Source organism: Astyanax mexicanus, chromosome 15 (genome assembly GCF_023375975.1).
Source record: "Astyanax mexicanus isolate ESR-SI-001 chromosome 15, AstMex3_surface, whole genome shotgun sequence".
In the NCBI taxonomy this organism is placed as follows: Eukaryota; Metazoa; Chordata; class Actinopteri; order Characiformes; family Acestrorhamphidae; genus Astyanax; species Astyanax mexicanus.
This window is the reverse complement of record NC_064422.1, coordinates 24,515,691-24,531,345: the sequence shown is the minus strand read 5'-3', so window position 1 is coordinate 24,531,345 and position 15,655 is coordinate 24,515,691. Positions and strand designations below refer to the sequence as shown.

At 35.8% G+C, this 15,655-nt stretch overlaps 1 protein-coding gene across 7 annotated transcripts in view; it reads left to right on the top strand.

Moving 5' to 3' along the window:
• Nucleotides 1-15,655, top strand: part of grid2ipb (glutamate receptor, ionotropic, delta 2 (Grid2) interacting protein, b) — a 53,098-nt gene that overhangs the window by 18,578 nt on the left and 18,865 nt on the right. For all 7 annotated transcript variants that reach the window (XR_007424497.1, XM_049464907.1, XM_049464905.1 and 4 more), the window contains 3 exons: nucleotides 3,476-3,739; nucleotides 10,436-10,521; nucleotides 13,705-13,774. Coding sequence is in view for 6 of the 7 variants with exons in the window: in XM_049464907.1 (XP_049320864.1) it covers nucleotides 3,476-3,739; nucleotides 10,436-10,521; nucleotides 13,705-13,774 (420 nt within the window). In the remaining variant the exon portion in view is untranslated. The remainder of the gene's footprint in view (nucleotides 1-3,475; nucleotides 3,740-10,435; nucleotides 10,522-13,704; nucleotides 13,775-15,655) is intronic.

Below are 15,655 nucleotides of genomic sequence, written 5' to 3'. Positions count from 1 at the left end.
GAGTGCAATCTTTAAAACATCAGCAGTAGGAAATTCCAGTAATTTCAGTAATAGTTTTGCCATTCCACTGAATGGGTGCAATTTGCTTGTTGCAACTCCAAAATTAATCTTTTTAATTACAAATGTCACCTAATTTGGTATATTTTATCAACTCTGAATCCAATGACATATATTTCACTATCCAAAACATGTACTGGTCAATTTCAGGTTTCTAAACTAAAGATGGTTACATTTTTCTCAATCAAGTTACCAAAACTCATGTGACATTTAAAAAGCATGTTTAAAAGCAAGTCAACCAATTAATTTGCTTTTTCTCTGAAGAAAGTGTTTATATAAAAAAAATGGTTGACTGCATGTTCAAATAATTGATATTACAAAAAAAGAAATCACTATATATGCATGCACGTTATATTTTTCCAAAAATATGCAAAGCCATGTTTATCCATTTAAGAAGACCAGTAACAGAAGTGAGTACAGCAGGACTGAGTTTTTAGCATTGAATTAGCAAAAACATGAAAAATAGCTAAATGGCGGCTATGCTAATAGCATGAGGACATTGAGTACATTTTAGTGATTTTCCCAAAACTTATATTTTAATAATAATAATTAATTTAGGTAACAGGACTCAACGTTGAGATTGACCTCCTCAGTCATAGTTCAAATAAGATAAAATCTTCAGAAGAACCAACAACTGAACCAACTTGTAGAATGTTCCAGATTTTTTAGATAGGTAGTGTTTAAACCCTTGTATAAAACTTAGTGACACAACTAAAATGTGTATTTTAACTTTATTATTATGATTTATTATAAAAAAATATATATATATTTTTGAAGCATAGATGGGATATGGAGTCGCACAACAATGCAATTTTTTTTTTATTTTAATTAAAAGGATTTTACTTTCATGGTATAGTGTATAGTTAGAGAGTGGGGACAGGTAACAAATGTTCTAGTAGTTTTTATATATTTCTTATTACATATCTTATTTTTGCAATAAGGTCAGTGTACAAGACACCATTCTTAATAATAAAATGTATTTTACAGATGCTTTGTCTGCACTTTTTGACATGTAATTTCCTGGGGACAGAAATTGCACTGATTCAGTAGAATATGCCATTTAATGAGAAGACAAATAAGCGTAAAATAAATATCACGCGAAATATGGTGTTTGTAAACATTTTAATACACTGTGAAATAGCTTTGGCAAGTTTTTGTATGCCTCCATGTTTTCCTATATTATGGTATTTCCTATGAAAGGCCTATTATTGAATGACTCATTGAGTGATTCAAAAGCTGATAATAGATTGTGGAGGAACAGTGGGTGAGTGTAGTGTGCTGTTTGTGCTAGGCTTTTTAAACTCTTAATCATCTCTTACTGTGTGTGTTTTTTTTCTAAAACTCACCATTAATGCATGAAGATTTTTGGCACTTCTCATTTCACTCAACTCAACCCGGCATATGTAATGGGCACCCGGAGGAGCTTGGGTATGTGACAGCAGCCGTCAGCATATAATAGCATATCTGTTTATATTTTACTCCTCGGAAGTTGTTCCATCATAGTTATAAACTATGAGTATTTTGGTCGAAATATGTCACAGTGAGGTGAATTTCACTCCAGAAGTCCAGCACTTTACCATTGTTTAAAATTGGAATTTTGTGTAAAGATGTTGTGTGTTGGGTGTGAATAATTGAGGCTGGATAGGATCACTGATTTCTCAAATTTATTTGATTTCAATTCACAATCTCTCATTTAGGTTACATTTTCAAAGTAATTCAGTTTGATTATATTATATTTTTATGCATTAAGGTATATTTCAGTTACAATAACACAGTTTTTTCGATGTGAAAATAGATTTTCAGATAAATAATTTTAATCCGAAACGAGAAAAAACAGGCGAGCGTTGTTTTGACGACCTTAGAATTGGCTAAAAGCAGGAGTGATGCTGGGTGAGGCCGGCAGCCGCCATGCTGCTAATGAAGGTTAAAAGGTTTACACAGTATACAGTAAATATTTAACCTTTAATATACAATATAACAATTGCCTCATTTTAAAGATTAATTTCTTTAATCTCTAGGTTTATATGAATCAATAATGGATTGTTTAAATCACAATTGGAAAATAAATGTTTTAAACTCACCCTAATGAATGAAGGAACATTGGTCATGTATATTGATGTTAGCCACTAGTACAGAGCTTATTATTATTCCTATTCCTGTAATTGTTTGCCTATGTGAATTTGTGTCAGTGTTAATTTGCTGCTTTTGTAATGTGACGGGGTTTGGGGTCTCTATGGACCATTCTAAAAGTTTCGGCTTGTGCTTAGAGCAAATTGTGTTTTGAAAGTACATTTCAAAAAGTACTTCTCCAAAAAAATGTAATTTCATTGAAAAGTTCAAAATCTGGAACGCATATATTATATAGATTTATGTCACACAAAGTAAACTATTTTAAGCATTTATTTCTTTTGTTGTTGATTATTTCATTGGGTTACAGCCAATGAAAATCCTAAAAGTCGGTATCTTAGAAAATTAGAATATTATATAAGAACACTTGGTACTTTCAGCCGAGTGCCAAGTCCTGCTGGAAAATGAAATCTGCATCTTCATAAAAGTTGTCTGCAGAGGGAGGCATGAAGTGCTGTAAGATTTTCAGTGAAAACACTGCACTGACTTTGGACTTGATATAACACAGTGGACCAACACCAGCTGATGACCTGTCTCTTCAAACCATCACCGGTTGTGGAAACTTCACACTAGACCTCAAGCAGCTTGGTCTGCTGGTACTGATGTTCAGTGATGGTTTGGCAAGATTTTTTGTTTTGTTTTGATTTAAAGACACCATACAGTGTATGACTTTGAGTCCCTATTGTTTTCTGACGAGATCATTATATTAGCAGATGAATAGACCCTGTAAATCATGTATGTGTTTGTCCTGTAATGATGTTTGATTTAATGCGCCTGCTTGTGAGTGATGGCTCACTTCCCACTCAGATACAAAAAAGAGGGGGAAAAGAAAGAGCATGAGAGACGGAGAAAGAGAGAGCGTGAGAGAAGGCGAGAGAGCGTGAGCGAGGGAGAAAGATACTCCCACACCTTTGCAATTGCTGTATACTGGCATCTGTACTGGGAGCTTCTGCAGTGATAGCTTCAGTAGAAGACAGCAGAAGCTGAGGCTGCCGCTTATTGGAATTTTTCTGCGTTTCTACAGAAATCTCTCTCCTTTTTCCTGTAACAGTTGGCTCAGCCATCAGCTGTGGTTCTGGAGGACACTCTGTAGTGCTGTGTTTGAGATTTGTATTTTAAAGGGAAAGGATTGTGTGCCTGTCTGTGAATTTCCCTCTTTACTACCTGTTGCAAGCTTTTTTTCTGGATTTGGAGTGTGACTAAAGCTGATCCCAAGGCTGAACTTCATGGCTCTCCACAGCTGATTCACACCTTTTCCTCTCTGCTGCCTCTCTCTCATCATGTTTGCTAGGATCTTCATCCCTAAGAAGCACCGGCAGCGCTTCGACGAGGCCATCTCCCAGAGCCTCATCAACCGCATGTGCCGGAGCAGGAGCCTGAACGACCCGAGCCAGGGACGCCTGCGCCGCAGCAGGAGCCAGGACCACCACGAGCGAGCGCAGAGCTCCAAGCGGGCAAGTTCTGTCCCCCGGGACAGCGGGGAGGACCAGGAGCGTGGGAATAGAAAGAGCACCTCCGGCATTCCCAGCATCCCTCCTACCGGACCCAACCAGAGGTATATATGCAGATATTAAATACTTTTAATTATGTACATATTTTAAGACTGTGTGACACTGACAAATACCAGGATAGCAATTCACTTTTCCCATTTTGCCACTGTGATATGCTTTGTAGTATATAAAATGCGAGTGAATCAATAATGCAACATGTTTTTTTGGTCTGCACTGATTTAACCAAACTAATTTACTTGTACTGTGATGATGAATAGCTTGATTCATCAAAACACCCACAGAAACAGAAACACTTATGTGAATTGTCTCTGATTGCTGCTCCCAGAACACAATGAGTAGGCTCGTTTGCATATTTGCAAAAGTAATTATAAGAACTGGATGAGCGATATATAATCCATGCTTATACAAATAACACACACAGATAAACAAATATATCTATACATAAGAGAATGTGTACATATTGTGTATATACATGCATAAATATACCAAATATCTCACATACAGACACCTTTTACATTACATACCATATCAATACCACACTAACTACACTTACACAGTACATATATAAATATAACAAACCCTAAATATTGTTTCTGTCTAAAGTCATCTTTGTTTTTTTACATAATTTGAAAATAGCAGTTGCCCTTTACATTGTGTAAAGATTTAATTATCAATAGAATGAATGACCCTTAGGCAAAGTCATACATTGAAAATATAGATATAATGTATAATTGTTTCTTTAGTACAGTGAAATGGATAAAACTCAGTAAAGTAAACATTTTTATCTTCTAGAGGATATTTTAATACACAATCAATTATCAGTTTGAAATACTGATCAGATTTAAATGATGTACATTAAAAAGAAATACATATACAATTGTGTTAAAATATGCATATACCAGGTAGTGTAACAGGTTATGATATAATATTGATTGTCTACACTGTGTGCATGAGTGAGAACACTGAAAAATATTATTTCATATAGTGTTTGTCTACAGTGTCTCCACCCTACAGACACTGTGTGTGTTCACATAACATTTAAGAACATATGAGTTTATGTTTTTTCTTTTACTGCTCGACACTAAGGTGGTGCCTGGATTAAGAAGTAATTCATGTTTGGATATGAGCATATTGTGCTCTTCACCTGACCTGCACCAGTACAGACAGGATGCTCTGTTCACATAAAACCATATACAGCAGAAGATTTACAATCTGTTCTTTTCCCATGAAAACATCTATGTTGTTGTCTCACAGTCTGTAGAAGGTTGGACGTGCGTCACGGCGTAGGTGGGTGGGTGTGCGTGTGTGTGGGTGGGAGAAGGACTGTTGACATATGTCTTTCAGTACTTCACAGTATGTACAGTGAGCCTCAGAGTAGTGCTTTACCATTGCTCAGTATTGGCAGGACTGTTTAGAGACACACACACACACACACACACACACACACACACACACTTGCCTAAAAAAGATCCACATCATGTTCCGTGTGTTGCTCACCTCTGTTGTGCCACCCCACTGAGCGTATTATCATACAGCATACATAATCATCTTACAGCTTCATAAAATAGCAAGTGACAGCTCATGGAATTAAAGCGGAGATTACAGATTACCCCTGCACTCTACAGAGCATCACACACTGCCCACGGAGCTGCTGAACAACGCCTCAGTCTGAGCTGTAGCACTGCAGAACATTATATAGTCTGTGTTAAGAGCTGCACTTGTAACCACTGTTTATACACCGTGTAAATAACTGACCTTCAGGTTGCTTATCTTATTGTAATTCAGTGTTATTAGAGTCCATTATCTGTAACTACATTCATTTGACTCAGTTTTTAGTAGATTATTTTTTTCATAGATGTTGAAAGCAGATCATTTATTATAATTTTAGGCCTTTATTGGCAATGAAACCACTGTACATTCTAGATCATTCTAGTCAAAATTCAAGATGATCACCTGTCCTAACAAATAGTGGTATGCAGTAATTTAAGCACCCCTGGTGAAATGTTTGTTATATCAAAGGCATAACATAAAAAATAACACATAACAATATCCTTTTATTATGACCATCATTATTATAATTAATAGAAGTGTATAGTTTTTGTTTTGTATTATAAAGTAAAAAAAAAAGGAAAAGACCACCATGCAGCAATTTGGGCACCACAACAGATTTAAGCTCCAACTTTAACCAAAATCTTAGACCCCCATTACCCTATTGGTTCAACAAATTCACTACCGCATCAAATTTGATGTTTTTTTATGCATCTAATAACGTCTTCACAGTAATACAGTATGGTTGAGAAACATCTTCTTCCTCCTGCCGTGTCTAACTGGTGAATTTGTGGTGAATCCATTATGTGCCCATAATTTGTGATTGGTGAATTCTTATGTCTATGTTTTGTGTAAAAGTAATCAAGAAACACTACTGACCTAGTTGTATAATTGCAGAATAACATTAAAGGAAATTATCCAATTAAAGTTGCTTCATCAAGACAAAGATTTGTAAATGCCATTTTAAAATGCAATTGAAAGGGCAGTTTCTACAGATTCAGGAAATGTTTGAACCATTAAGGATGACACACCAGCACCTTTATGGGCACCACATAGTAGCTTGTAGTTGTAGTAGTTTTTTTGTTTTTTTAATTTTCAGAATCATTGCAAGAAAGTCCAGGTAATGCAAATTGTGAAGCCTTTTAAGTACTTCCTCCACAAACCTGCCCCAAAAATCAGCAGCCATTGTCTTCTCTAAGCAGCTGCTTAACATTTAAAATAACTGATTCCAGCAAAGCAGGAGAAATCTATGAACACTGTATTGTTGTGAAGGGGTTTAGTATTTCAACTTGTCAAGATTGGATTAGTGTGGACCAATCGTAGTTATACAGAACGGTGGAGGTCAAGTTGAAAAAACAGGAACATTTTGCACTCTACCTTCAGTTTTTGACATACACAGTTTTCTTGGAACTAAAATTTCTTCAACGATGAACATTGTTGTTTTATTCTATAAACTACGGACAACATTTCTCCAAATAAAAAAGTGTCATTTAGAGCATTTATTTGCAGAAAATGGGAAATAACAAAAAAGATGCTGAGTTTTAAGACCTCAAATTATGCAAAGAAAACAAGTTCATATAAAGTTTTAAAAGTTCAGAAATCAATACTTGGTTGAAGAACCCTGGTTTTTAATCACAGTTTTCATGCATCTTGGCATCTTCTCCTCCACCAGTCTTACACACTGCTTTTGGATACATTTATACCACTTCTGGTGCAAAAATTCAAGCAGTTCAGCTTGGTTTGATGGCTTGTAATCATCAGTCTTCATCTTGATTTATATTCCAAAGGTGTTCAATTTGATAAAAATGAATTTTCATTTTTAAGTAGTCTCTTATTTTTTCCAGAGCTGTAGTGGATGGTGATAAAGCCTGATTCCAACAAGCATCAGCTGTCATAACACTTGGCATCAAAATGTAGCCTATATGACAACTGAAGCTCGTTGGAATAAACCGATGGGTAAATGGATGGATGGATGGATGGATGGACATAGATTTATTACTTAGTTATTACTACATAATTTGAACACACAAACTGACCCTTGGAACAAAATGTCTTAATGAATGGACCAATGGATGAATGGATATTCTGTAAAATTCCTCTCAAAAAGACATAAAATTAACTCTTTTACAGGAGAGAGATAAACCCGTCTTAATGTAAACTTGATGTATGAGATGCATGTTTTTTTTATTTGACAGCGATAATATAGATATTCCATATATACTGTATATTAAACCTTAAAACCTAAAAAAAAACGACTCTAGTACATAAAATGGTTCTAGTATTGTTAAAAGATTGTCTATTCAGTCCTTCATAGACCTGTTTTGCTTGAGTATACATCATATTTTAGACAATAGATCACATGACCGAATCAGGGTTGTTTTCTGCACATGTTCTTTTCAGGAGCTTCTGTTTCTGTTCTTCTCTGCTTATATAATCTCTATACTGGAGTCTGCTGTATATGTCACGTCCCATTGATTGCCTGCCACCCTCTATTCTAATCCATAAATCTACATTTGGCTGGAGTAGCCCGTCTTATATAAACGATGTGGGGATACTCAGAAAGAGTGCTGCTTCTTCCCTTCGCTGTTTACTCAACGTCTCCGGTGTCTTCTTGAGGAGTTGCCACAGCAACTGAGCAGCATGCTCTTTGATGTTGTGAAATGTCAAACGTTCGCAGTGAGAAGCAGACAAATCATCTGCTCTTTAATGGCTGCAGTGCTAGTTCAATGCCATCTAGACATTTTCTTTTTTTTCTGTCTATTGCTTTGCCTGGTGTGTGAACTGCAGTCTGAAATAGAATCTGGAATAAATCGTTTTTTGACACTTTAGGATGTTGAGGGTTTAGTGTTCACTGTTCATCATTTTCTAATCATCTGGATGGAAAAACACAATTTATTCAAAATATTATGTTACTGCACGTATTGCCATTCTTATCAGCTACACAGAGCATTTATAGGACATTTTACTTCTATTTTTACAGACTGTTAACCTTTGGTTCCTATGTGTGCTTTATTATCCTCCTTTTACCCTTTTCTTCAATGGTCAGGACCCCACAAGACTGAGAACAGCTATTTTTATTTGGGTGGGGGCTCAGGTCATTCTCAGCACTTCAGGGACAATGGCATGGTGGTGGTGTGTCAGTTAATGTGTGTCGTGCTGGTATTAGTGGATCAGATAGAGCAGTGCTGCTGGAGTATTGGAACACTGTGCTCACTCACTGTCCACTCTATTAGACACTTACAGGTGCATCTTAAAAAATTGAATATTATTGAAAAGTTATTTTATTTCAGTAATTCAGTTCAAAATGTGAAGCTCAAACCCAAAGTCAGTGTCTAAGAAATCCAGAATATTATATAAGACAAATTGGTACTTTTGGCAGTGTGGGCAGTGTGCTAAGTCCTGCTGGAAAATGAAATCTCCATAAAAGTTGTCAGCAGAGGGAAGCATGAAGTGCTTCAAGATTTGGACTAACAACACCAGAAGATGACACAGCTCTCCAAACCATCATTAACCATCACCAAATTTTGTATTTCATTTGGAAAATAAGGGACCTGAGTCTGGAGGAAGTGTGGAGAGACACCGTTGAACCTGCTTGAGGTCTAGTGTGAAGTTTCCACCAATCAGTGATGGTTTGGAGAGACACGTCATCTGCTGTGTTGTTGGTTCACTGTGTTTTATCAAGTCCAAAGTCAGTGCAGTGTTTTCCCACAAAATCTTACAGCACTTTATGATTCCCTCTGCTGACAATTTTATGGAGATGCGGATTTCATTTTCCAGCAGGACTACGCACACTGCCCACACTGTCAAAAGTACCAATTGGTTATGTCAAATATTCTTATGTTCTGAGATACTAACGTTTTTATTGTCTGTAAGCCATAATCATCAACATTAAAAGAAATAAACGCTTAAAATAGATCACTCTGTATGTAATACATCTATATAATAAATGAGTTTCACATTTTGAACTGAATTACTAAAATAAAGTAACTTTTTAATGATATTCTAATTTTTTGACATGCACCTGTATTTATCTGCACCATTGTGTGGATATAAAGCTCTGAATCTTTTGCTGCACAGTTTGTGTTGGTCATTCTCTAGTCCTTTATCAGTGGGCACAGGGTGCTGGCCACGGAAGGCTGTACGCTGAAGCTTTCTGGTTGTTAAACTATTTTCAAACCAGCCGTAACATTGATGTGTTTAAAAAATATTGTGTGTTGTTTAACAACTGGTGCTAATTACTGTTACAATTACTCTGGTATTTTACTCTACTTCTCCGAAGTTTTTAACTTACATGTGTGCAAATAATGTGAATATAAGCATATTGTGCAATTCCTTAACTTGAATAAATGGTACTAGAGGGGAAAGCTAATGAGCTTACCCCCAGTTCCCGGTTTTATTTAATACATAAAATCCCAAACAGTTAGCTAGGCTCTAAATAGCTCTGAATAACCTCTCTAAACCTATTGAAATACTACTATATATTGCATATAAAAGTATATATATAAAATAGCTGTGATTTATATATGTTCTATATGTTACAGTATGTTACACATCTCTGCAGCTTATCCACATTATTATACCGTATCGATACTGCACTGTCCTGCCTTTTAAATTGTCTTGTCTTTTGTATTTATTTTATTTATTGTAGCGTTAGTCTCACGTTGCACTATCATCACACCTTGCACTTTGTTGTCTATTGTTTGTTGTCCCATGTTGCACCATGGTTCCGGAGGAACGTAATTTCCCGACACTGTGTGCCTGTACTCAGATGTAATGACAATAAAAGCCACTTGACTTGACTTGACTTGTATATAGCTACTGTCTGATAATTATTTTTTTATTAAACGTTTATTACTTAAAAAAACAAACATACATAATATTACATAATATTAAATAGTGCTAATTATTGGATTCCCAAGTGGCATCCTAAAGAGTATATGAATAATGGCCCTTCATTTTCTCAAGTGCAATTAAGTGCTGTAAATCAATTGTCCATTAGCTTTCTCCTCCAAGCGTGTTGAGCTGTCCAGTAATTATGTGCTAGGTCTCAGAAGTAGATAGGGAATGGGGGGATCCCAGCAACATGACAAGGAAGTTGAACCCACTGAATTGTATACTAAATTGTATTGTGTGTAATTTTGTAGAAATTGATGTGTGCTTATCTGTCTTTGCTGATCTTTTTCCCATTATAGGATTATCCGTGTGTACAGAGGAAAAAAGAGCTTTGGGTTCACTCTCAGAGGTCATGCCCCTGTGTGGGTTGATTCTGTCATTCCAGGTATGTACAGTCTCCATTCAGCTTTCAGTTTTCATGTCTGATATCGATCCCCACAGATTTCTTACAGAGGATTGAGCTAGACAGCTGTTATTAAGTAAACATTAAATTGCCTTGAGAGGAATATGCTCACAGTCTGTGTGTAGACAGTCGGGAAGAATCAGCATCAAAATCAGCCAGGCTTTGCTTAGAAAATGTGATCAGTAATTTATTTTCATTTTGGCACCCCTGTCAAATGAATAATGTATAAGGCAGTTATGTTTATATCCAGCTATATTGTGATGTTATTAATTCTCAAACGTGAGACATCCTCACGAACGATAGTGGAACAATAGTGAAAGAGGATGGAGTGGGCCGTGTTGTGGCCAGTGTTGGGTACATTGTGTATGGAAGTGAGGATGATTGTGTGTGCGGGGCTGGAGAGGGGGAGGTGAGTGTGTGGATGACGATATTCGCCCACTTCAGGCCTGTGCAGAAGCTAGTTAGCACTGACTCAGACGAGCCATGTGGGGCTGCTTATGGAAATACAGTAGGCGTCCAATATCGTGATGAAAGATGCTCTCAGACCCAGGACTGGCTGCCTTCGTTGGTTTTTGTAATACTAGATTACAACAAGATAATGGTATTTCTATAGAGGGGGTCCTAGATCACTGTTGGTGGTGCACAGCTTGATAGAGCAGGCAATATAAAATAAATTAGATGTTATAATGATAAATGCTATGAATGAATATTCAATGATGTGCTCATTTTGTAGTACAAAGATTAGTCATGTAGATACATAGAATATAGACGGACAATGAAGAAACAACTAAGAATAACACTTAGTTTGGAATAGTCCTTTTTTAATTAAATGAACTCATCAGACTCCCAATAATTTATTTTAAGCATCTGAACATTCAGTAGATTATTAAAGATTTTTACAAGATTTTTCACACTTTATTTGGATTATCCAAGTTCATCTGTTGATTGTTCACCTGATGAATCATTGACCATCTAACAGTATGTAAAACAGACCATCTAAACTTCCCCAATAAGTTTCTGCAGACCTGGAGCTTTAATGGATTGGATTGAAATTAAGGGTTTGGTTGAGGTTCAGTTTGAGGTTAAAACTGTTTTTTTGGATTGAAAGTAAGGTTGGAATCAGGGCTAAGATGATGATTAGAAAGAGGTTTTGGATTGAGGTTACAGTGAAGATTAGGGTCAGGGATATGTTATGTGTAAAGTATGTAACCATCTCAATATATTCAGATGCTTAACTACTGCTACTGTTGTTTGTTACTGATGCAGGTTTACAGTTTATTAAACATTTTCCAAGGACTACTTAAAATAAAGTGTTGCCCAAGTATATAAAGCGGTAGAACGGGTAGAAATCCAATATAAAAATATATATGTAAAAATGATAATATATAATATATAATAATATATAATATATAATATGGTCATATATACAAAAATCTTATAAATATTAACTAGAATAAAATTAAACTCTTGCAGACTGCTCCCCAAGTTCAGTCAATAAGCCAAGATGTTTGCTATCTGATTTCTGGTTCTTCTATGGAATTCCAACAGGAATGTTGCAACAAACAGTGGGCTTAGACTGTAGCCAACCTCATCTAAGTATATACATGATATAAGCATAATTTTCTCAAAAATGTATTGAACATTTTGTGCATGAGAACGCTGCACAAATGATTTGTTCCTGGCACACATTTGACACTGTAGTTTAAGGAATGTTGTTAAATGGGCACACGACTTTGGAAATAGAATGTCTCATTCATCTGGCACCCACTATTAGGCCTCCCTCAGTCTCTAATAATCTTGTCATAAGCACACTGGCCATTCAAACTTACTCACAACTCATACATAAGTATACAGTACCATTCAAAACTTTGGACACAAATATTTGTTTTTTATTTGTATTATTTACTACATTGTATTTTCAATATTATATCAAAGACTTAAAAACTATGACATATGCGCTTACTGTAGGTATTGAAAAAATAGTGTTTGACCTTCACAAACATCTGCAACAAAAACCCAACCCAAAGAAAAAGCAATCAACAAGAGCTCAGCACTTCTAGAACCTCTTTAAAGATAGTTTGGGAACATTCCAGGTCCTACCTCATGAAGAGCACAAAACTGCATATGTGTTCCTTCATAGTTTTTAACGTCTTTAATTTTAACGTACAATGTAGAAAATAAGAAAAATAAAGAAGGTTTTGACTGGTACTATATATAAATAATGATTATATTTAAATAATGATTATATTTAAATAATGCTAAAAGGTGATGGTGTTAAGTTAAAACTGGCATGTTTACTCAAAATGGCTTGCTCAATCTTTTTTATTACATTTTTGTGTTTATAACCTTAAAACTGTTAAAGTGTGCTGCATTTTTGTTTACCAGATGGTAAAATAGCACAGAACAATGGAGTTAAGCCCCAAATTTTATAATACTGGCATTACCTTAACTTCAGAATAACATGCCATGTCCAAGTCATGTTTTCTATATCATATTAGTTCTAAACATTGGCTGAGCTACTTTCATAGCAGCTGTAAAATGTTCAGAATTAACACGCACACCTGTACACAGGGCAAATCTGAACTAATATGCAAAAAAATGCTTTAAATGAAATAACCTCTCCTGTTTCTAGGCAACCATAGCTTACAGTTTGCAAGCTACATTGCGTAATGTAGGAATAATCGATTACAGTTATTAACTGTAACTTATTCAGTGAACTTTGAGCATAATGGCTTTTTTATAGCGAAAGGCTTTATACTGTATGCATTAGTTTTAATAGTCTTTATTTTTTTAATGCAGCACTACAGGTTCATTGCCTGTTCCAAATAACATACATATATCCTAATGGTAATTATATTTGTGTCCTTATGGAACACAATTTGGGGTTTGTAGCTTTGAGACCGTAATTGAGCTCATTCAGGGCTAAAAAGCTGATGTATTTAAATTTTAAAGCATATTAATGCAGTGACTGTGCTGTTTTGTCTGGCTGTTTACAGTCCTAAAGCCTTGCATTAGGCATGATAATGACCTCTGAATTCTATTAGAACTGTAGCTGTACTGTGTATGCTGGGTGCTGCAGGTTAACTGTGTGTATATGTGACAGCAGGCTGTGTGCGGTATGTGCCAGAATAGATTCTTTACTCATTATATCCTTTCCCACTCCAGATAGCCCTGCGGAGGAGTGCGGTCTTAAACCAGGAGATCGCATTCTGTTTCTCAATGGCCTGGATATGAGGTGAGCTCTTCTGTGTGTTTCCCTTTACACTCTTTTGTTTTGAGCTGCAGTGAAGCAGTACTACAGCAGAGGACATGAGCTGCAGCTCTAGCCTTAAGCAGTGAAAAACCCAATGTTGGATGTTTTCAGAATTTCATCATTGCAGCAGGGACTGTATTTTATTTACTTTGAGCGCTCAAAGCATTAAAAAAAGCTTTAATAGGTTGGTAGATAAATAGAACCAGACATGATACATAGTCCCTATACATAAATATATACATAACTGTACAGAAAGACAGATAGATACACTATCTATAGGTATTATACAGTGCATATTAAATGTGTTCAATATTTCTAGGATATAATTTACAGACACAGACAGATCCCGACAGACAGACATGGAGACAAAAATACAGGAACAGTCATGTACAAAATAATAGAACAATTGGAGCCTTAACAAACTGAACTCTATCCTACTATAACAGTTAAACATGAAAAATAAGACTTAAGACTTTTTCCTGAGAATGACAAGTTTTTTTTCTTAAAAAAAATATATATTAACTTTATCTGAGAGAAAGATGCTCCTTAAGGTACCAAAACTATTAACATATTTGGGGCTAGACAAAACAACTGTTATTTTTATATTTTCAAGTTTTTCTTTAAGGATATGAGAAAGTCCACATTCTCTGGAGAAAGGGCTGCTCTTTGAGCAGTCACAATGTCCGCGGCGTCGGCTACAGTGTGCTGCGCCATTAGCGCGTGCTTGCCTAGCTTAGAGGGAGGGATCGTCGATCCTCTTTTTGACTTCGAGGCTCGAGACCATAACATAATTTCGATTGATTTCGATTAAATATCGAAATCGTGACACCCCTATTACAGACACAGACAGATCACAGATTACATGACAGATGGATCCCAAAAGACAGAAATGGAGACACTAGAGAGAACACAGAGAAATAAATGTGCACAAATTATTGTGTAAATGTAGAGAGACATCGAGACAGACAGACACAAGGTCCCTATAAATATATACATGAGTAGACAAATACTTTTTCACAAAGGGCTAGATTGGTTTGGATAATCTTTTTCCTTAATAAATGAAATCATAATTTAGAAAGTGCTTTTTACATTTGTATGATGATAAAAGTTTGTTTGGGAATGTGTAGTAGTAGACAGACAGACAGGCCGATAGATCCACAGATACAGTTCATTGGTATTATAATTATTATGTAAATGGACAGACAGATTTTTTGTTTGCACAAATTGCTATGTACAGATATTTTATTCATTTCTATGTGAAAGGCATCTGTGAATATTCCAGTGTTTTTCTTCTACTTTTAACCACCTACCAACAAATTAGCAACCACCTAGCAAAAGCATTTTAAACTTAATGACCCCATAGCAACAGCCGAGCCACTGCCTGGAAGTGTTTACCACTTAAGCTGCTCAACCATATATGCACTCATAAAACATGGGAAACTGCTAATATTCTGCAGTTTTAAATAACGTGTTTTGAGCTCTAGTCAGCTAGAATTGCTGTCTGTAGTTTCAGGCTCATGAAGTGTGTGTTCTGGTGACCAAGCCTGATAATGAGCTGCTGTCAGTGCAGGGCTGATATTTCTGTGCATATATAATGAATATTTCAGTGATGCAGTACAAGTTTCATGGGAAACTGACACTCCACTGCTGCTCATGGAAACAGCGAAAGAACCAAGTGTGTTCTCTACACTTATTTTTTTTACTGGGTCGAATAATCTGATTGTAAAGTATAAGCAGCAAACTGCCAATGAATTCACAACCAGTGTGAGTAGAAATAAAGTACGTAGTATCTCAGAGCTGTACTTTAATATGAATATTAATATTACTAGTGGGTCTTAGTTCATAATTTCCAAAAACTTTCCA